At 37.1% G+C, this 22,311-nt stretch overlaps 1 protein-coding gene across 3 annotated transcripts in view; it reads left to right on the top strand.

Annotated features, from left to right (window-relative positions):
* Positions 1–22,311, top strand: part of LRP6 (LDL receptor related protein 6) — a 172,197-nt gene that overhangs the window by 73,101 nt on the left and 76,785 nt on the right. For all 3 annotated transcript variants that reach the window (XM_001501298.5, XM_070269915.1, XM_070269914.1), the window contains one exon: positions 3,736–3,933. In XM_001501298.5, the coding sequence (XP_001501348.1) occupies positions 3,736–3,933 (198 nt within the window). The remainder of the gene's footprint in view (positions 1–3,735; positions 3,934–22,311) is intronic.

Here is a 22,311-nt window from a genome sequence, read left to right as displayed (position 1 = left end):
CCCATCTTCCTCTACTTTCTATGTGGGATGCCTACCACAGCATGGCTTGCCAAGCAGTGCTATGTCCATACCCGGGATCTGAACTGGCGAACCCCGGGCCACTGAAGTGCAACATGTGCACTTAACCACTGCACTACCGGGCCAGCCCTCACCTTCATTTTTGAAGGATAGTTTAGTTTTGTAGAATTCTTGGTTGAATTTTTTTTCTTTCAGTGCTTTGTGTGTATCATCCCACTGCTTTCTGTCCTCCATTGTTCTGATGAAAATCAGCTGTTAGTCAATTAGTCAAATTGGGGTGTCTTTGCATGTGATGAGTTGTTTTTCTTTTACTGGTTTCAAAATTTCTCTTTGTCTTTCAACAGTTTGACTGTTGTGTATAGTTATGTATCTCTGTGTTTGTCATACTTGGAGTTTCTTAAGCTTCTTGGATATATGGGTTCATATTTTTTTTTAATCAGATTTGGGAAGTTTTTGGTCATTATTTATTTGAGCTTTTTTCCTTCCCAACTTTTTCTCCCCTTCTCTGGTACTCCATTGTGTGTTTATTAGTATAGTTAATGATGTCCCACATATCCCTCATGTTTCTTCTTTTTGCTTTCAGCTCTTCCTTTTGGATAATCCCTATTGCTCTATGTTCAAATTTGCTGATTCTTCAGCTAGCACAGTGAGCCCTTTCATTTTATTTTTCATTTAGGCTTTTGTACTTTTCAACTCCGGAATTTCTTTCTTTCTTTCTTTTTTTTAATACTTAGTCGTTGATGAGTCATCCTCATCCATTCTTTTAATTCTTAAATGTTCTTTGCTCTAGTTTCTTTAACATATTTGTAATAGCAACTTTGAAGTTCTTGTCTGCTAAGTTCATACACGGGTCAGACTTTCTTATGTCTTTGGATGTCTCATAACTTTTTGTTGAAAACTAGAAATGTTACGTACTGTATTATAGCAAATATGAATTCTGACCTTTCCCTGGCTTGTTGCTATTGTTTTTGTTGTTTAATGACTTGCCTGGACTAACTTTTTGGAGTGTGTTTCCCTCCCAGCATGTTACTCCTGAAGTCACTACTCACAGTCTTTTTTCTTTTAAAAAATTTTTGTGCCCAGCTTTCTGGGGATTGCCCCTAGGTCACTATATCTTAGTGGTCTTCTAATGATTGATTACAGGTTGTTCCTAAATACCTCGAGCCAGTAAGTGCTTCACCATTTTTCTTTGAATCTATCTGTGGTTTGGGGAATATTTTCAAATTTTAGGAGTTTAAAGTTTGTCCCGCATTCAGCCAGAGACTAGTCTTCAAAGATCTTCTCTGGTATCTCTTGAGCAGGAGCAGCCTTGTGCATGCACACAACCTTTCTGACCACCAAGGGTGAACATGCACTTAAGGCCCTCTTTGGCTGTCTCTGTCCTAGGATCTTCATGTTAAATTTCTGCCTGGCCTGCCATTTTGTTGCCTGTCCCAACTAATATTGCTGGGATAATAGCCCTCTTTGATAGTTTGCTACTGAGAGCACTCTTATTTTTGACAATGTTCTTGGGCATAGATTTTTCTATTACCTGCTCCAAATAAAGTCACCTCCTCTTGTGGGGGGTGTGGTGCTAATCTTTCTGGTCTGCCTTATCTGCTCAAGGCGGAATGTCTGAGCCACAAATCCAGCAGTGTGGATGGTGATGCAAGTAACCTCTAGCTGAAATACCACAATTCTTAGTGTGATTTAATAGATTTTCTTGAATAAATGCTTCTCACTTTTTTGTATGTCCTTTGATCAATTTTCAGAGACTTTAGTTATTTTTGACAATCTTTTCTTGTTTTTTTTTTATTGGTTTTAGGGGAGAGAATTTGCTGAGCTCTTCACAGAGCCATTTTGGGAGCTCTGGCCTCTTTTTATTCATTTTAACCTTCTTCCAGTCTGTTGTCACACTGCAGCCAGTGGGCACTCCCTAACCCCCGAAAACCCTCAAAGCTGGTCATTTCACCTTCAATCTTAAAAGTCTTCAAGTGCCTTTATGTTGATTACAGAATAAAAAACAAAAATTCTGACATGGTCTAAAATTGTGTGGCTATCCTTCCTATATAGTTTTATCTTGCATGAATCTGATCATTCTCTTGCCCCTCATTCTGGACAATATCTAGTCACTCACTAGCCTCAATCTCTGGAGCGCTTTGCCTGTTATTCCTTATGAATCAAGGCTCTGACTTGTGGCATAAGCATTGACTATGGAATCTAAGGGATGTGAGTTTGCATTTCTCTTTTAGCTATATGACTTTGAGTAATGTGCTAACTTTTGAGTTTCTTCTGAAATAGGGTGATGGACAAATAATGTTTCATAATGTGCCTGTTAGGCTTGAGATAATGTATGTAAAGCCATTAGCACAGTGCTTTGTATCTAGGAAGCAGAGTCACGTGTCACTTAATAACTGGGATACTTTCTGAGAAATGCGTCGTTACGCGATTTCTTTGTTGTGTGAACATCATAGAGTGTCCTCACACAAATCTAGATGGTATAGCCTACTACATAGATAGGCTGTATGGTACTGATCTTATGGGACCACTGTTGTATATGTGCTGTCATTGACTGAAATGTCATTATGCAGCACATGACTGTCTCTTAGCTCCCCACCTGATATTCTCTTTCCATCATATTTTTGAGTAAGCAGTTAATATGAAATATCTTTATGCACAAGTAGAATCATTACAGCTGCATCATTCCATTAGTTTTCTGAGTAAAATTTATATCTGAATTTCAGTTGCGTTTCAACACGTTTACTGAATACCTCCTAACTAGTTTGTAGCCCTCACTAACTTTTTAAAAATGTGCTTTTAGTTGAAATATAGCACATTAAGAGTATTACCTTTAAATCAAGAAAAGTTTCTTTTTCCCTCTGGAATGAGACTATTAAGACTTTCCATTTTTTTTATTTTGAGAAAATTTCAAACTTGTAGAATAGAAGCAAAAATAGTACAATGAAGTCCTGTACACTTCAACCACAAAACAGTTGATTGTTTTAGGAAATTTAACATTAGTACATTTCTGTTAAATAATTTGGCAGTCTGGCAAATATTGGCAGGTTTTCCAATAATGTCTTTATAGCATTTTTCCAAACTGATGATTCTAGAATCATGCATTTTATGTAGTTATCCTGTCTCTTTATTCTCATATAATCTAGATCAGTTCCTTAACCTTTCTTTGACTTTTATGACAGATATTTTCAAAGGCCAGTTGTTTTCTAGAATGTTCCTCAATTTGGTTCTATTTCCTCATAATTTTGTTCAGGTTATGCTTTTTTTTGGGCAGGCATTCTCTATAGGAGGATCTACATAAAAGATGTATGTCCTTTCCAGTGCATCACATATGTGATGCCCATTTGTTCCCTTATTGATGATGTTAACTTAGATGATGTGGTTAAGGTGGTGTCCACCAAGTTTATTTCCTCTACAGTTATCGTTTCTCCCTCTGTCATTAATAAGTAATTTATAGGGAAATAAGTTGAGACAGTGTAAATATCCTGTTTTCTGTTTTCCAATAAATGTTGATTAAATGGTTTTTGCATCTGTGATAATGCTTGCCTGAATCTGTTATTACCATGTTGGTGGCAAAAAGGTAGATCATTAAAAGTTTTTAACAATTTCTAGGGGTTTCAGTTTTAGTGTTCTGAGAGAGCTTTTACTATTAGTGATAGTTATAAAATACTTGGCTATTAATCTGCTTATGTCATGGGTTATTGTTTATATGATTTTTAGGTTCATGTACTGGACAGACTGGGGAGAAGTACCAAAGATAGAACGTGCTGGAATGGATGGTTCAAGTCGCTTCATTATAATAAACACTGAAATTTACTGGCCAAATGGACTAACTTTGGATTATGAGGAACGGAAGCTTTATTGGGCAGATGCAAAACTTAATTTCATCCACAAATCAAATCTGGATGGAACAAATCGGTAAGATTGCCTTATAAATTTATAAACTACATGATGTCTTGACATAATAATCAAATTATAAAGCCTAATTTTATTAGGAAGAATTAGTGTATTTTTGGCTAAATATCACAGAGGAAGAAGAATAGACTTTTAGTTTGCTCTTAAAAGAGGTAACTACATTTCTCATCTATCTTGGTAGCATTTAGAATTTATGGATTTGTATTTTCTCCTTCTTTACTCTGAGTTAATATATTTCTTCAGCGATTCTTAACCAGAGATAGTACTTCTGCTCTCTCCCAGAGTGTGCGGAAATGTGTGGAGAATTTTGGTTAACATAAGGACTAGAGTGCTACTGGCACTTTAGCTCCTGTAGTGTCAGGGATACTAAACATTCTGCAATGTGCTGGACGCCCAATAGAACAAAGAGTCATTCTACTCAGAATTGGTCATAGAGCCACTCGGTGCTGCTCGTGGAAGCTCATTTGATAAATCTCTAGACTAGGACAGGGTTGGCCAACTTTTTCTGTAAAGGACCAGACAGTAAATATTTTAGACTTTGTGGGCCGTATGATCCCTCTTGCAACTACTTACCTCTGCTGTTGTGGCGTGAAAGCAGCTATAGATAACACGTAAGGGAATGGCACGGCTGTGTTCCAGTAAAACTTTATTTATAAAACATAGTGAGCTGGTGAGCTGTAGTTTGCTGACCACTGGAGTAGGAGAAGACCTACTGCATGTATGCTACACCCCAGTATTCAAGGAAGACATAGTTATAATATGTAAAAATGGAATTTCTACCCAGATCATAGTCATGTATAGAGATATTTTTTAGTTACTTGACTGTTTCTTAAATGAGCAAGTTGGTTGTTCTCTTAGAAACACGAAAACTGGCCCCAAATTATGTATTTTTAAATTGGGATGTTACCATTATTTTCTGCAAACCAGATGGCCTCTAGTAGTTCTAGAAAGGAGATAAGACCACAGCTCTGGGTATTTGAGGCATTGATTCCAAAGCATCACTTTGGAGAAAGGGATCCTGGCACGGTGGCTTCGAGTGGCCCCTCAGTGAAGCTTTCCTCCTCGCCTCCCAACTCCACGGCATGCGACTTCTGCAGATCAGGTGCCACCTGCATCTCTGGGCACAACTTCTGGGTTCTGTGCCCACCTCGGAAGCCTCCCAGTTGCCCCGAGCAGTGGACTGAGCCTCCAGCTGATGCCTGCAAACCCATCACATTCCCAGGTTCATATCTTTAGACAGTTTGTATTTACGTTCTTGTGTTTGAATGATTATTTGGGTTTTCAGTGGTCTCATTCTAAGACCCCTCTAGAAACAGAGACCCTTAGGTAGTTGAAGGAATTTTTCAAAGTGTGAACAGTATAAGTTACCTGAACTGTGAATAAGGAAGCATTTAGAAGTATTGAAAACTGGGAAAGCTTTAAAGAACTTATTCAGATAAACTTTTTGTAATCATGGAGTTGGAGTATTTTTTGCCTTGTTTCAAAGAGTGAAATGACTTAATAACAAGAAGGTTTAAAAACAACTAGAGGGGCCGGCCCTGTGGCTGAGTGGTTAAGTTTGCGTGCTCTGCTTTGGTGGCCCAGGGTTTCGCCAGTTCGGATCCTGGGTGCCGACATGGCGTGGCTCATCAGGCCATGCTGAGGCAGCATCCCACATGCCACAACTAGAAGGACCGACAACTAAAAAAAAAAAAAAAACAACTATGTACCAGGGGGCTTTGGGCAGAAAAAGGAAAAATAAAATCTTTAAAAACAACTAGAAATAAGTGTCACAAAAGGTAATAAGTATATGATGAATATAAAGGCATAACTACTGTGTTTGAACTTCAGATTTGGCTTTGAGAGGGATGTTAGGAAGTGAATATGGTCATGTCATAGTTAAAAAACCCCACAAAACTCCCTTGGAATACCCACACAAAAACCAGTGAAACTAGATAGCAAATCCACAAACGTATCATAAAACTGTCAGGCATCCAGAAATGAATGCAGGTCAGGGCAGACCACTAACAGCCAGAAGACCTCCATTGTATTACATTTATGCAAAAGTAAGCAGAGAGAGTGAATGGGGTGTCTCATAGAATGTAAAAGCAGGAGACCTTCAGAATAGCCTCAGCTACTTACTAGACAGTGTGGTGGACTGTATTAAGAGCAGCAGCTGAAATGAGAGGGTGAGGGCTTGCTTGCTGCAATATCAGGTGAGTCCACTGTGTGAAGACTGAAGAGGATACAGCAGTCCAGCTGCACAGAGTTCTTGGAACGGTCCTGCTAAGGTGCTCTACCAGGACAGGGCACCACACTGAATAGAAACAAAATCGAATAGAATGGTAACATCAAAATTGAGCAGAATAGGTAAAATTGAGATGAACAAAAGGGGAAGGAAAGAGAAGGTTCAGATAAGGATGATGAGAGGAACAGCTGGGACATCTCAGAAAGCAAGCTACCATAGTTTTTAACATTATATGACGACAACAACAGGAGGGTGATTTCTGTAACATTAGAAAAAACTACCTTGAATACCACCTTCTTCTAGAAGTTCAGGAAAACTAATTTCACATAAACATGGGAAACATCAAAGTATCAAAGTAAAATCTCATTTAAGTTTTTTTAATAAAGAATGTCTTGGGGCTGGCCCCATGGCCGAGTGGTTAAGTTCACGCACTCCGCTGCAGGCGGCCCAGTGTTTCATCAGTTCGAATCCTGGGCGCGGACATGGCACTGCTCATCAAACCATGCTGAGGCAGCATCCCACATGCCACAACTAGAAGGACCCACAACTAAGAATATACAACAATGTACCGGGGGGCTTTGGGGGGGAAAAAGGAAAAAAATTAAAAAAAAAAATATCTTGCATGTATCACAGTATTTTAAGCTGATCAATTTGAATGCATACTTAAGCTCTGCGTTTTTACTCCCCCACACACATTTAACGTTTCTGATGTCACAGTTTACATCTTTTTACCTTGTGTACTCATTAGCACACTATTGTAGTTATAGTTATTTTTACTGTTACTACTTTTGTCTTTTAACCTTCACGCTAGGTTTATAAGTGATTTACCCACTACCATTACAACATTAGAGTAGTCTGAATTTAACCATTTATTTACCTTTACCAGTGAGATTTATACTTTAATATGTTTTCCTGTTACTAATTAGCACCCTTTTGTTTCAGCTTGAAGAAATCTTTTTAACGTTTCTTGTAAGGCTGGTTTCATAATGATGAGCTTCTTAAGCTTTTGCTTCTCTGGAAAACCCTTTCTCTCTCCTTCCATTCTGAAGGACAACTTTGCTGGGTGGAGTATTCTTGGTTGGCAGATGTGTTTTTCTTTCAGCAGTTTGAATATATCGTTTCACTTTGTTCTGGCCTGCAGTTTCTGCTGATAGCCTTATGGGGGTTCCCGTGTGTGAAACAAGTTGCTTTTCTTTTGCCACTTTTAAGATTCTGTCCTTGTCTTTAACTTGACAATTTAATTATAATGTGTCTTGTTGTGGGTCCTTTTGGATTAATTTTATTTGGAAACTTCTGGGCTTACTGGATCTGGACGTTTATTTTTTTCTCCCAGGTTAGGGAAATTTTCAGCCATTTTCTTTGAATAAGCTTTCTGCCTCTTTATGTCTTCTCCTTTTGGGACCCCATCATGTGAGTGGTGGTCCACTTGATGGTGTCCTGTAAGTCCTTTATACTGTCTTCACTTTCTTTCATTCTTTTTGTTTTTGCTTCTCTGAGTGGATGAATTTCACTGTCCTGTCTTCGAGTTTGCTAATCCTTTCATCTGCTTGATCTAGTGTGCTATTCTACCCCTCTATTGAATTTTTCACTTCAGGTATTGTATTCTTCAGCTCTGTGATTTCTGTTTGATATTTTCGTATATTTTCAATCTCTTTGTTGTCACTTTGTTACCACATTGTTCTCCTGACTTTGGTGAGTATCTATGACCTTTATTTTGAATTCTTTATCAGGTAAATCCATTTTATAAGGTCTGTTTCTGGAATTTTATCTTGTTATTTTGTTTGGACCGTATTCCCTTGTTTCTTCATTGTCCTTGACTCTTTGTGTTGGTTTCTGCACATTAGATGAAACAGCTACCTCTAACAGTCTTGACAAAGTGGCCTCATATAGAAGATGAACCTTAGTAGTCTGCCTGGCCTGAGCTCTTGGTTGTCTCTCAAACCTTTGTGATCGTCCAGGCTGCTGTCTTTGTTCTTATGGCTCCCAGTACTTGAGGATCTGCCAGGATTTGTCAAGTGTTCCAAAGGGGAAGATCACACTCAGCACCTAGATGCAGGCTGTTTGGAACCCAGATCCCCAGGCAGCAGCTTGGAAACTATATAGTTAGGGCCTTTCCATGGAGAAATTTGGAGATGGGCTTTTTTTTCTTGTGTCCTCTGCACTGGACCTGGGTATATAGCCGTGGAAGAGGTTGCTCCTGTACCTATTAAGAACTGCTTCATTGTTTGCTACAGTACAGTGGGACTTGTGAATACAAGCGCCATTGACTTTCAGAGCTAGGCAGTCCAGGGGTCCATCCAATGGGTGGCATCCGCAAAACCTGGGGCACCAGATGTGTGTACAAGCTGCTTCCATGGAGATATTGGTGCTTTGGAGTGGAATAGAGGAAAAAGGCAGAGGTGGTGTCTGCTGGCTTCCCCAGTATCCTGGGATGACTGCAGTCAGCCTCTGGAAGTCTGATAAATTAGAACCCTGACTATTAGACAGCAGCTTTTAAAGTATGAAAATAGAGCTTTTTCGGGGAAGGACTGTGAGATGGGCAATTCTGACTGCTCCTTCTGCACTGAGCTCTGCTGGGATAGATGTCTTATGTAAGCCTCACGGTAACCAAAAGCAAAACCCTACAGTAGTACACAAGAGATTAATAGAAAGGAATCTAAACATAACACTACAGAAAATCATCAGATCACAAAAAGAGAGCAAGAGAAGAAGAAAGGAACAAATAAGATACAAAACAGCCAAAAAACAATGAACAAAATGGCGATAGTAAGTCCATACCCATCACTAATTACTTTATGTGGAAATGGACTAAATTCTCCAGTGAAAACACAGAGTGGCTGGCTGAATGGATAAAAACAGAAGACTCAACTATGTGCTTCCTACAAGCGACTCGCTTCAGATTTAAGAAAACACACACTCTGAAAGTGAAGGAATGGAAAAATATATTCCATGTGAATGGAAACCAAAAGAAAACAGGGGTAGCTATACTTACATCAGACAAAATACACTTTATGCCAAAGACTGTAATGAGAGACAAAGAAGGTCGTTACATAATGATAATGGGATCAGTCCAGCAAGAGGATATAACTTTGTAAATATTTATACACCCAACATAGGAGCACCTAAATATATAATGCAATAGTGAATAAGCAAAAATGATCTTTACATAGAAGTTGAAAAGGAGGAAAAATTTAAACCAAAAAGAAATGTAAAAAGTTAAAAGAGAAATGGACAAGTATTGAAGATAGGCAAAGAGGAAAGAACACACAGATAGTAAGACTCTTTTAGGAAAATAACCAAAGCAAAGGAACAGAACAAATATTAAAAACTATAATTCAGGAAAAATTTCTTAAAAGAAGATTTGAAACTGCAGAGAGCACTGTGTATCTGGGAATATAAACCAGAGCAAACACCACCAAGACATTCTAGTAAGATTATTCTATAGAAAAAGAAAAAAAATTCTCTGGACTTCTAAGAAAAACAGTAAATGACTTAAAAAAGAAATAAAATTAGACTAGTATCAGACTTTCTCACAGGACACTCCCTGTCAGAATAAAATGGACTAGTATTTTTAAGATACTCCAAGTAAGAAAATGTGAGCCAATGTTTTTTTTATCCAGCAAAACTGACTTTCTCGTATAAAGCCATAGACAAACTTTTATCAACATGCAAGAAGTGAAGAAATACTGTTTCCCTGACTCATTCCTGAAAAATGTACTAGTGATTAAGCTTTAGATAACCAAAATGGTGATCGAGATATCAAAATAAGGTGTGGTGAGGAGCATTAAACATGTAATTACTTAGAGAAAACTAAAGGAGGGTTAAAATTGAGAGAGTATAATATCTAATGGCTATGTTTTTAGATAATGTAAATATACTACTACTGTAAAAAATTGGAGCAGGGATAGAGATACTCTATGCAAAAATTTTGTTAAACTCTTTGTATTAACTACAGTGGTGTACTGATTGATACAGTCATGTGTTGTATAACGATCTTTCAGTCAATGACAGACTGCATACATGGTGGTGGTCCTGTAGCATTAGTACCATATATCCTAGGTGTGTAGTAGGCTGTACCATCTAGGTTTGCGTAAGTACACTCTATGATCTTCATACAATGATGAAATCACCTAAGGATGCATTTCTCAGAACATGTCCCTGTTGTTGAGGGACATGTGGCAGAGTAATATTCACTGAGGGTTTTTTTTGAGACTGTTTATAATGTTGGATCAAGTAAGTGAGTAATTACAAGATATATTAATTCTATTGATGTTGCATATGCAGGATTCTTCGTGTGGAAGAAAGGAAATAGAGATGTAATACTATAGAGGTTAAGAAAGAGAAACTGGTAATTCTGAGTTTTAATTGAAATTACTGGTATGAGCTCATTAGATATTTTATGTTACAAAAATACATACACACAAATGTGAATATGTATTTTTATTTCCTAACTATGACCACTGAAGAGGACTAGAAATAAAAAGCACCAAGATTGGAATCTTGGAAAACCATTCCACCTTAAAAGAAATTATATCTTTCAGGTGAAATGGTTGATTCTAAGCTTCTGGCAAGAAATGTACAAGATGAGCTGGAACATTGTCATACCAGAGAGCAAGGAAGCTATTACAGACTACTAGGGTTATTTTAGAAAGCCTGGAGAGATGACTTAAAAAGCCTCTCACTGGTCAGAGATTGATAGAAGCCCATGAAGTGTGATTAAATTCTTCAGATCATAATGATGTTTTAAAAAGGAAGTGGTCGTTTTCAGAGGATGATGGGGAACCAATTCGTTACCTTCAATTTTGGTAATACAGAGAAAGAATCAAGGAGTTTACCTTCCCTTTCCTATATGAGTAAACCAGTAGCTAACAGAATAGTAGATACAACAAAGCTATTCCAGCTAATAAATGAAAAAAATGATATGATGACAATATCAGCATTTTATAACTTCCAGTGAACTATTGGATCTAGGCAGTGAACCGCAATGGCTGCTAACATCACAATAAGAAAAAGAACAGACATTATTTGCATCCTTATGGAAGAAAAGAACACCACTTTTCATCTTGCCAAAGGGATCAATCTAATGTGAGTTCGATGAAACTTGAAATTTGCAGGAAAGTCAGAGGACAGAAACATATTGAACTGCACCATAAGTATGAATCAGCAGATCTGGACATATGGGTCAAATATCCCAGGTCCTTCAATACATAAACCGTAATGAATGATGAGGGAACCTGTAGATTAAAAGAAACTGAGAATGGGGGCTGGCCCCGTGGCCGAGTGGTTAAGTTCTTGCGCTCCGCTGCAGGCAGCCCAGTGTTTCGTCGGTTTGAATCCTGGGTGTGGACATGGCACTGCTCATCAAGCCACACTGAGGTGGCGTCCCACATGCCACAACTAGAAGGACCCACAACTAAGAACATACAACTATGTACCGGGGGGCTTTGGGGAGAAAAAGAAAAAAAATAAAATCTTTAAAAAAATAAAAACTGAGAATGAGGTTAAGGGAAGGACGATAAATAGGCTGAGCAAAGGAGATTTTTAGATCAGTGAAAATACTCTCTATGAGACTCTAATGATGGATACATATCATTATGCATTTGTGCAAAGCCGTGGAATGTACAATACCGAGAGTGACCCCTAAGGTAAACTATGGACTTTGGGTGACTATGAGGTGTCAATTGTAGGTTCATAAATTGTAACAAATGTACCACTCTAGTGGAGCATGTTGAGAATAGGGGAAGCTATGCGTGTGTGGGGGTATATGGGACATTTTGTGCCTTCCCCTCAATTTTGCTGTGAACCTAAAACTGCTCTAAAAAAGTGAATTCGTAAAAAAAAGCCTTAAAAGACATAGGAAATACAAACGATAGGTAGGCAAGACGAAACCATTTTTCTACGAATGCACACTTGGGTAATGAAAGTATAGAGAAGTGTAAGGAAGTGGCTACTCTAAAGTCAGAATAATGGTTAGTTTTGTGGAGAGGAAGGGATTGGGACAGGCTCCACGAAGGGCCTTCTGAGATGGTTGGCAAAGTTCTTTCTTGATCTGGATGAAGGTTACAGGGTGTTTGCCATGTAGTAACTCATCAAGTTATACCTTTGTCTTATGTAGTTTTCTCTGTATCTGCTTTATTTTATAATAAAAACTTTAAAAACAAGTTGTCTGTAAGCTTCCCAGGAGCTAGAGTAAAATGAGTTACCAGCACACATTACTGGAAAGGTGGAAACTTATGAGTACTTCACAAGAGAAGGTTTTCATCATATTGAGAAGAAAGTTTTCCTTTTTTTTTTCTGATCAGGAAGATTGGCCCTTAGTTAATGTCTGTTGCCAATCTTCCTCTTTTTGCTTAAGCAGGATTGTCCCTGAGCTAACATCCGTGCCGGTCTTCCTCTGTTTTGTATATGGGACACTACCATAGCATGGCTTGTTGAGCGGTGTGTACGTCCACACCTGGGATTGAACCTCTGAACCCCAGGCCACCAAAGTGGAGCGTGCAAATGAGAAGAAATTTTTCATAAGGAGTCAGTAAGGAATGTAATGGGTAGCAGTGTAATTCTTAGCATTTTCTTTGTGTGTTGATTTCGTATTGCTTTCCCATCGTGGTCTTTGTTTAAAATTGGGGGCATACTTCCATAAAGATAACTCTATAAATGATTAAGCTAATGTTATTGAAGATGATAATCTTCTGGAACTTAAAGTAAGTACCCAGGGAAGGATAAACTCTATATCCCTTAAATGGTCTTCCTTTAAGATCACTATTCTAATTTTTGCTTTTGATAAGATCATGTAGTAGAGTACAGTACCTAGCACTTATTAGGTCTTCAGTTAAGTCTCAGATGGTATTATTTATTATAGGATAAGAATTATGTGTTATTCTGTATGAAAAAGGTGCTTTCCATCAGTCATCGGCAAGGCATGAGCTTTTCGCTGCTCTTCCAGTGATAATGGATTTGTCCTTAAACTTCTACACTTTCTGAATTCCTTTTGAGATGAATACCAATGCATTTGCCAAAAAGCCATCCAGACAGTTTAAGGATGCAATCAGGTCTTGGAAGGTGAGCTAATTGATCACCACTTGGCCCTTGGGAATGATATCCATAATCTTAGCTCTGTTAAACTCTCCAAAGAAATCTCGCACAAAGGTAAAAAAGAGTCTTACCATTCATTTGTGGGAAAAGCTTTATAGTAGGTAATTCCAAGTCTTTTTTTCTTATCTGAAAAACACATGCAAACTGTACAATTTCTATGGTGAACTTCAAAAATTCATTGTGGGCCCTCTTCCTTAATAGAAAGGAAACAACAGAAATTTGTAGGATATGCTTGGTTATTCCATACTTGTATATATCATTTCAAATACTCTTCATATAAGCTATATAAGATAGTTTAAGTGTATCGATTGTTTATTTTTGGACATAGGTTAGTCAAGCCTGTTGTATGAATTTCCTAACATGCGTTAATAATGCCTCCTAAACACCATCCCTGAAGGAAGTACATTATTTTTGAGACTCTTACCTGCTTTGTGAGATATAAAATTCCTCCCCAGTCGCAACAGGGGAAGACTGCAATATTTATCTTATTTTTTTTTTTTAAAGATTTTTTTATTTTTTCCTTTTTCTCCCCAAAGCCCCCCAGTACATAGTTGTGTATTCTTCGTTGTGGGTTCTTCTAGTTGTGGCGTGTGGGACGCTGCCTCAGCGTGGTCTGATGAGCAGTGCCATGTCCGCGCCCAGGACTCGAACCAACAAAACACTGGGCCGCCTGCAGCGGAGCGCGCGAACTTAACCACTCGGCCACGGGGCCAGCCCCTGCAATATTTATCTTTTAAGAAAATAAAAATGATCAATATATTGTTAAGATGACACTTCTCCCTAAACTGGTCTATGGCTTCAACACAGTCTCAGTGAAAATTCCAAAAGGCTTATGTTGTCTGTGTGTGCTTTTTAAAGAACTCAATTTATTTAAACTAATTAAAAAATGATACAGTTTACTCAAAGGAGGATAGATTTTTTATTTCATAAAATGATAAATTGAATCTAAAATTTATGTGGGAATGCCTAGGACCTATTAAAATAGCTCAATTGATTTTGTAAGACCAAAAAAAAAGTATGAGGACCTTCCACTTGATTTCAAGACTTACCAAAAAGCTAGGGTAATTAAAACAATGGGGTGCTAAATCTAAAGATAAAGATCAATGGAACAGAATAGAGTTCAGAAACAGGTGCACATATCTGTGGTTAATTGACATTAACGTAAGCATCAAGGATGTAATTGTGTTCTTGTAGCCTGCCTTGATGGACCCTGAAGAAAATAATAAGCTTTAAAAACCAGGAGGAATAAAAGCCCTCTCTGGAAAATGTTAATTCCTAATTACTAGAGTCAGGTTTTCAAATTAAGATTGTTAAAGAATACTTTGTTTTGTCAGTGTAATTCAGCAGCAGAAGGAAATATGGGGGAATGGTTGGAGGCAAGTCTAGAGAGATAGATAGGAGCCAGATCATGCAGGATCTAGTATTCTAAGATAAGGCGTTTGAATTTTATCCTGAAAAGTATTAGGAGTCATTGGAGATTTTCAGGTATTAAATTGATATGGATGAATTTCTTTAAGAAATGCCATTCTGATAATTGTGTATAAAATGACTCGAAGACTAATTATTTCGCTTCCATCCAGTGAGTCATCATTGTTCTCAGGATAAGTACACACTCTTCATTGTGACTTAAATGATCTAATTCCTTTATCTTATTTTAGACAAATATCCTCATTACTTCCTTTCTTGCACACTGTGCTCCAATCCTAATAAACTACTTGTGGCTCACTCAAGGTGGCTGTGATAACTTCTAGGCTTCTGCTTTGAATGGCTCCTTAGATGGAAATGCCATTCATTGAGATAGGAAATTCAGGAAAGGAGGATAGGTTTCCCTTTCTTTACTTTCTCTTTTTCTGTCTTTTTTTTAATGTAGGAAGAGAGTGAGGTTGAATTCACCTTTGGACATGTTTGCGTTTGAGTCGCTTACAGAAAACTGGTGATAAAATTTGGAGAGCTTTGGATATATGAGCCTGTAGCTCAGCAGAGCAGTCTCGGAGGGAGATACAGATTTATGGTCATTATTAAGTTAACGGTTATTAAAGCCATGGACTATAAACATAGGGGAATTTCACAGCAGTGCTAGAGACTTAGGCAAACAACCACATACCAGAGACCTTGAAAAATTTCTGCAGGTTTCAAGATTGAAGCATGTCTCAATCTGACTGAGCTGTTGTGTGACCAACCATCTTTGTTTGCCTGGGTTCCACAAAACCCTCAGACCCAGGCAGACTGACATGGTTGGTCACCTCCTGAGTTTTTGAAAAATGTGCTTCCCAAAGAAGCTAGTTGGAGATTTACCCAGATAAGCAATAATAAACACAACTACAGGGATAATGGCTGGAGGTGACGGTAATGAGGAGGTTAGATAGGGTGGAAGGTAGGTCTCATGTGGATTCTGTTAAAACCTCTGGGACATATACCAGGCACTGAAGAACACACAGGTTATGGCAACCATGCTTGACATAATTGAGCATGTTAGGCAAAGATCAGAGGTGTAGTTAATTTGGCTCTGAGTGAGCACAAGGGTGCCAGAGATTAAGCAGGGTCCCTATATCAGCAGATCTCTAGGTGTTACCAGAAACATGCAAAAGAAACACATGAATATGCTGCTATCATCACTAGCTTCAGATCTCCCTCCCACCTAGGGTGATTTAATTTTCAAATTAAAGTGAAGCTGTAATAAATCAAAAATTTATTTGCCTTCTCCCGTCTTCTGGATCTGAAAGCTTGGCAGGAATTTGCATGCTGTAACAGAATTGATCTCAGCTTCCAATAAAGTACAGACCTCCCTCTGAAACAAACAAATAGAAAAAAATAACAGGGCACATGAGAAAATATGACAATTCAAATGAATGACCCACGTTAAGGAATTTTAGCAGATGTCTTCTATAATTTTCTCTAAGATGCAGGAGAATAAAAATCATCTGAGTTCAAGAGGACGCAACAGGTATGAAAACAGTAAGTAATGTGAAAGACTACATCCAAGATCAGTAAAAACAGAATGATAATAAAGAGCCTGATTGTTTAGTTTAAAACACAGGTTAAGCAGTGACAACTGGATCGATGACTAAAAAAAATCAAAACAATGAAATGGAAGATAACCCTGAGAAATTCTCCCACAACTTGGAGAAGCAGGGATGAAAACAATAGAAGAAAAAATTCGAGACATGGAGATTGATCCAGGAGTTGTTTGTGTGTTACTGCAACAGGAAGACATTATTATTAGATATGCAATGAGTCAAAATGTACAAGTGACATTACTCTTTCTGAAAAAGTTACTTGGTATACTTCAGACAACTGATAGAGATGAATCAAAATTTAGATCTTAAGAGTGAGGAAGCAGGTAATTAAATATTTGTGAAGAATGAAACTAGTTCAACATGGAGTTAAATCTATTAATTACTGTTAATGTGCTTTTACAACTTAATGCAACTGTGAGATATTTTGAAATAGATAAAAATGAAAGCACACGATATCTAAAATTCCAGGTTTAATCAATAAAAAATGAGAAATAGTAATGGGATGGTTGGATGAGGAAGAAGGGCAGGCAGGAGTAAAACCATGTTAACTTTGTACCTTACACATGGGAGTGTCAGTAGATACTGTCTTATTCTTGAAGCTGATAATTACCTAAAATAGGATCAAATATGGCTTAAAAAAGATAATTACAATTGAATAAAGCAGTTTGTGTATGCTCCAAATCCCTAGATATATGAAGAGGGCATATAAATTCAGTCTAGTAGGAAAAATCCAAGAAAAAGGGGGGAGGTGGAGTGTAAGGAAGAATAAAAATTGGTAAGCATCAGAAAAGAGTAAGACCAAACAGTTATGCTGTTAAATATTAATGGAAGAAATAAAGTGAATGTTGAACAATATGCGTTTTTAAATTATAGCACAACTGTTCAATGCAGTGTTATATAGTCATTTAAAATAATGATACAATCACAGGTACTGATTAATCCAGATGAGAGGATGAGCTGGAGTCTTTCAAAATAAATGAACCATTTTTCTCAGGGCAAATTAACCATTGTTAAGGTTCAAGGACCTTGGGGACTGCTGCATATATTCCCAGTGAAGGTCAGTAATTAGGGGTGGTAAGTGCTCTTTATTCTTGGTTTAGTGCAGGTGTCTCCATCATTTCTTGTTTTGGTTCAAGTCTTTTCCTTCTGTCTTGTTGGGGGCTATGATTTAGTGCTAATGAATTTTTACCAAATTATTAATTCTAAACCCATTGGTTAGTTGTTTTCTTGTTTTTACCTTAACTGTTTTTAAAACAAACTAGTTTTCCGTTCCTTGATGATTAGGAATTGCTTGTATTTGTATATATACATGTACATATTGTATGCATGCACATAATAAAGGACTAGAAAGATAGACTTTTTATATTTCTATTTCCAAATTTTTGCAGTGAACACACATATGTTCCCTTTATAATCAGGAGAAAATAATTACTTTGGAAAAAAGTAAATACCAGATTTTGCTGAAATGGTTTAGGTCCCTTTATGCTTCCCTCTTGCTTCTACTTCAGATTGTAAACTTAGGTCTGGTCTGCCCATCATCTTGAACAGTCTTCCCTCACACGAGGCTCAGTTAGATGTTTAAGACACTATTCAAGTCATTTGCTCATTTTTAGGTTGGCTTATTTGTCTTTTTATTGAGTTATAAGAGTTTTAGATATCCTGCATAAAAGTTCTTCATTGGATATATGATTTAGAAAGACTTTCTGTCAGTCTGTAGCTTGTGTTTTCATTTTCTTGTTGGTGTCATTTGAATCACCAGTTTTTGATTTTGATAAAGTCCAATCTATCAGTTTTTTCTCTTGTTAAAAGTGCTGTTGGTGTCCTAAGAAATCTTTGCCTAACCCAAAGTCACGAAGATTTATGCTTATGTTTTCTTCTAAGAATTTTATTTTATTGTTTTAACTTTTAAATTTAGGTCTGTTATCCATTTTGTTTATGGTGTCTTACACTCTTTCGTTAAATTTGTTCTCAAGTTTTTGATTATTTTCTATGATGTTGGGAATGAATTGTTTAATTAATTTCAATTTTTGTATGTTCTTTTAAGATTCTACATATGAGAGAGATCGCATAGTATTTGTCTTTCTCTGTCTGACTCATTTCACTTAACATAATGCCCTCAAGGTCTGTCCAAGTTGTTGCAAATGACAGGGTTTCTTTCTTTTTTATGGCTGAATAGTATTCCGTTGTGTGTATATATTACATTTTCTTTACGCATTCATCTGTCCATGGACACTTAGATTGTTTCCATGTCTTGGTTGTTGTAAATAATGCTGCAGTGAACATGGATGGAGGTGCATATATCTCCTTGACATAGTGCTTTCATTTCCCTGAGATACATATCTATAAGTGGAATTGCTTGATCGTGTGGTTCTATTTTTAGTTTTTTGAGGAACCTCCATACTGTTTTCAGTATTGGCTCTATCAATTTACATTCCTGCCAGCAGTGCACAAGGATTCCCTTTTCGCCACATTCTCACCAGCTTTTGTTATCTCGTCTTTTTGATGATAGCCATTCTCACAGGCGTGAGGTGATGTCCCATGGTTGTTTTGCTTTGCGTTTCCCTGATAGTGGTGTTGAGCACCTTTTCATGTACCTATCGGCCATTTATATGTTTTCTTTTGAACAATGTCTATTCAGGCCGTCTGCCCATTTCTTAAATTGGATTATTTGTTGTTTGCTGTTGAGTTGTAAGAGTTTCTTATACTTTTTGGATATTTACCCCTTAACAGATATATGATTTGCAAATATTTTCTCCCATTCTGTAGGTTACTTTTTCATTTTGTGGATCATTTCTTTTGCTGTGCAGAAACTTTTTTTGTTTGATGAAGTCACGCTTGTTTATGTTTTATTTTGTTGCTTGTGCTTTAGAGGTCATATCCAAAAAATCTTTGCCAAGACCCATGTAAAGGAGCTTTTTCCCTGTGTTTTTTTCTAGGAGTTTTATGGTTTCAGGTCTTATCTTTAAGTCTTTAATCCATTTTTAGTTAATTTTTGTAAATGGTGTAAGATAGGGGCCTTGTTTGATACTTTTACATGTGAATATCTAATTTTCTCAGGACTATTTATTCTATTTCATTGATTTCCACCCTCATATTTGTATTTTCTTTCTTATGCTTGCTTTGGATTTAGTTTGCTCTTCTTAAGGTTGCAACTTATCTTATTGACTTGAGATCTGTCTTCTTTTCTAATACATGCATTTAGGGGTAAATGTATAGAATTTACCCTAAGCACTGCTTTGTTGGCATTCCATAAATGTTCATTTGTTGTATTTTTGTTTTAATTTAGCTAAAAATATTTAAAAATTTTTCTTGTGATTTCTTCTTTGATCCATAGCTTATTTAGATGACATTGAGGAATAATTTAGGAAATTTAGAATTTAGAAAATTCTCATTTGTGGATTTCTCAATTTTTTCTGTTGTTGATTTCTTAATGAATTCCATTGTGCTCAGAGAATATACTTTGTATGATTTCAGTCTTTTAAAACTAAGTGATACTTGTTCTGTGACATAGCATATGGTCTATCCTGGAGAAAGTTCCATGTGAAGTTGGAAGAATGTGTATTCTCCTCTTGTTGGATGGAGTGTTCCATAGATGCTAATTAAGTTGTTTGGTAATGTTCAAATTTCCATATCCTTGATGATTTTCTGTCTAGTTTTTCTATCCCTTAATGAGAATAGGATGTTGAGATCTCAGACTGTTATTAGTGAGTTGTCAGTTTCTCTCTTCAGTTCTGGCAGGTTCTGTTTCATTTGTTTGTGGCTCTCTTTTTACATGTGTATACGTTTATAATTGTATCTTCCTGATGATTCGACTCTTTGTTATTATAAAATGTGCTTTTTCTAGTAATGTTTTTTGTCGTAAAGTATATTTTGTCTGATAGAGTCCCTCCACTTCTCTTATGGTTACTGTTTGCTGTAACTTTTACTTTCAACCAATTTGTATCTTTGAATATAAAGTATGTCTCCTGTAGTCAGCATATAGTTGAATCTTGTTTTGTTTTACCCAGTCTAACAACCTTTGCCTTTTATGTGTGTGCATATATGTATATTTAAATTTATTTTTGACAAAGAAAATTGTATATATTTAAGATGTACAACCTTTTGCCTTTCAGTTGGAATGTTTAATCTGTTCACATTTAATGTTATCAATGATAACATTATTAATGTTGGGTTATAGTTGGGTTTACATCTGATGTTTTGATTTTTTTGTGTGTATCTTGTGTCTTTTTTTTTTGTTCCTTTTGGTTCTTTTTTGCCTTTTGTATTAAGTAGATATTTTCTAACGTATCATTTTAATTTCTTTGTTGATTTTGTTAAACTATATTTTGGGACTTAAAAAATTTTTAGTGATTATTCCAGGCATTGCAATATCCATTTTGTCAAATCTACTTTATGGTAATACTAAGTTAATTCCTGTAAAGTGCAGAAATTTTCTTCTAGTATATCTTCATTCCCTCTCCCCTCCTCTGTGCTGTTATCATTTATATAACATTGCTGTTATAGCAAATGTTATGATTATTGTTTTGTATGATCTTATGTATTTTAAAAAGGTTAAGAAAAAAGGGAGAAAACATTATTTATAGATTCTTTTGTATTAACCTACATATTTACTGTTTTTCATACTCTTTAATTCTTCCTGAGGGTTTGAGTTACCGTTTAGTGTCATTTCCTTGCTCCAGTATAGTTCTATTCTCTCCCTTGTCCTTTGTGCTTCAAATCTTTTATTTTTAAAAAATCTTTTTTCCTATTTCTTTTTTTTTTGTTCTGCTTCTCCCTAAAGACCCCCACTACATAGTTGTATATTCTAGTTGTGAGTGCCTCTGGTTGTGCGATTCCTGTGTCTTTTTGATCTTTAAAAATTCCTTGCCAAGCGGTGCCATGTCCGCAACCAGGATCTGAACCGGCGAACTCCAGGCTGCCAAAGTGGAACCTTGTGCACTTAACTGCTGTGCCACTGGGCTGGCGCCCATAGGGCCATATCTTTCTGGCATACTTTTATTGTCTGTGGGGATGTTATTCTTCCCTTTATTCTTTTTTTGTTTTTAATATTAACCTTTTAAATAGAGTTTGACCTTAATACTTTTATTTTCTTATTTTCATGTGAAATTGTTTTTCTTGAACTTGTAGAAGACAGGGCTCATCATAACTTTTGTAACTTCGCAGGACTGTGTGTGTGTGTGTGTGTGTGTATGTGTGTGTGTGTGTGTGACAGCTTGCTTTCTGAGGTTTCTTGGCTCTGTTTCCTTCTCCCACTTTTTTCTGTACCTTATTTTTCCATCATCTCTCTTATACCTGTCATGCTTGCTTTTCATTCTACTCCCATTAATTTATCCTCATCAAGGGGCTTTGTCTGTAAACAAGCCTTGGGAGGTCAATCTTGAGAGTGCATAGTGGGTTAAAGTGTGCTAGCCCCTGGAGTGCTAAACATGGATTCATTGTATTCACATACACTTGGGGTTCAGAGTGGCCAGAACCCCTCCTGGTCAACTACTGTTCTCTGATTGGTTTGGTTTGCCATGCTTTCAGTTGTTACCTATCTTGTGTGTTCTCCTGTTCTTAGATCTGCCAAATGTCCTATTTTTCTGATTCCTCCTGCAGAAGTGCTGATGCCAGTCAGGTCTTATGGCAGTTTTCCACACCTTTTTTTTTTTTTTTTTTAAAAGATTTCATTTTTCCTTTTTCTCCCAAAGCCCCCTGGTACATAGTTGTGTATTTTTAGTTGTGGGTCCTTCTAGTTGTGGCATGTGGGATGCCGCCCCAGCATGGCTTGATGAGCAGTGCCATGTCCACGCCCAGGATCCAGGATTCGAACTGGCGAAACCCTGGGCCACCAAAGCAGAGCGCACGAACGTAACCACTCGGCCACGGGGCTGGCCCCCTCCACACCTTTTTGTATCTTGAATTTTGTGGTGATACTTTTTAACCTAGCTTTGTTGTGAATGTTGTCCATGGGTTATTGGTTTTATTACCTAGTTGTCCTCTGTTTTCACGTGTAGGACTTGTGGAGATTTTTCAAAAATTGTGCCACTACCACTGCTGTCATCT

This window comes from Equus caballus, chromosome 6 (genome assembly GCF_041296265.1).
Source record: "Equus caballus isolate H_3958 breed thoroughbred chromosome 6, TB-T2T, whole genome shotgun sequence".
NCBI classification, from domain to species: domain Eukaryota; kingdom Metazoa; phylum Chordata; class Mammalia; order Perissodactyla; family Equidae; genus Equus; species Equus caballus.
The sequence above is the reverse complement of the archived record's forward strand: the minus strand, read 5'-3'. Positions and strand labels throughout refer to the sequence as shown.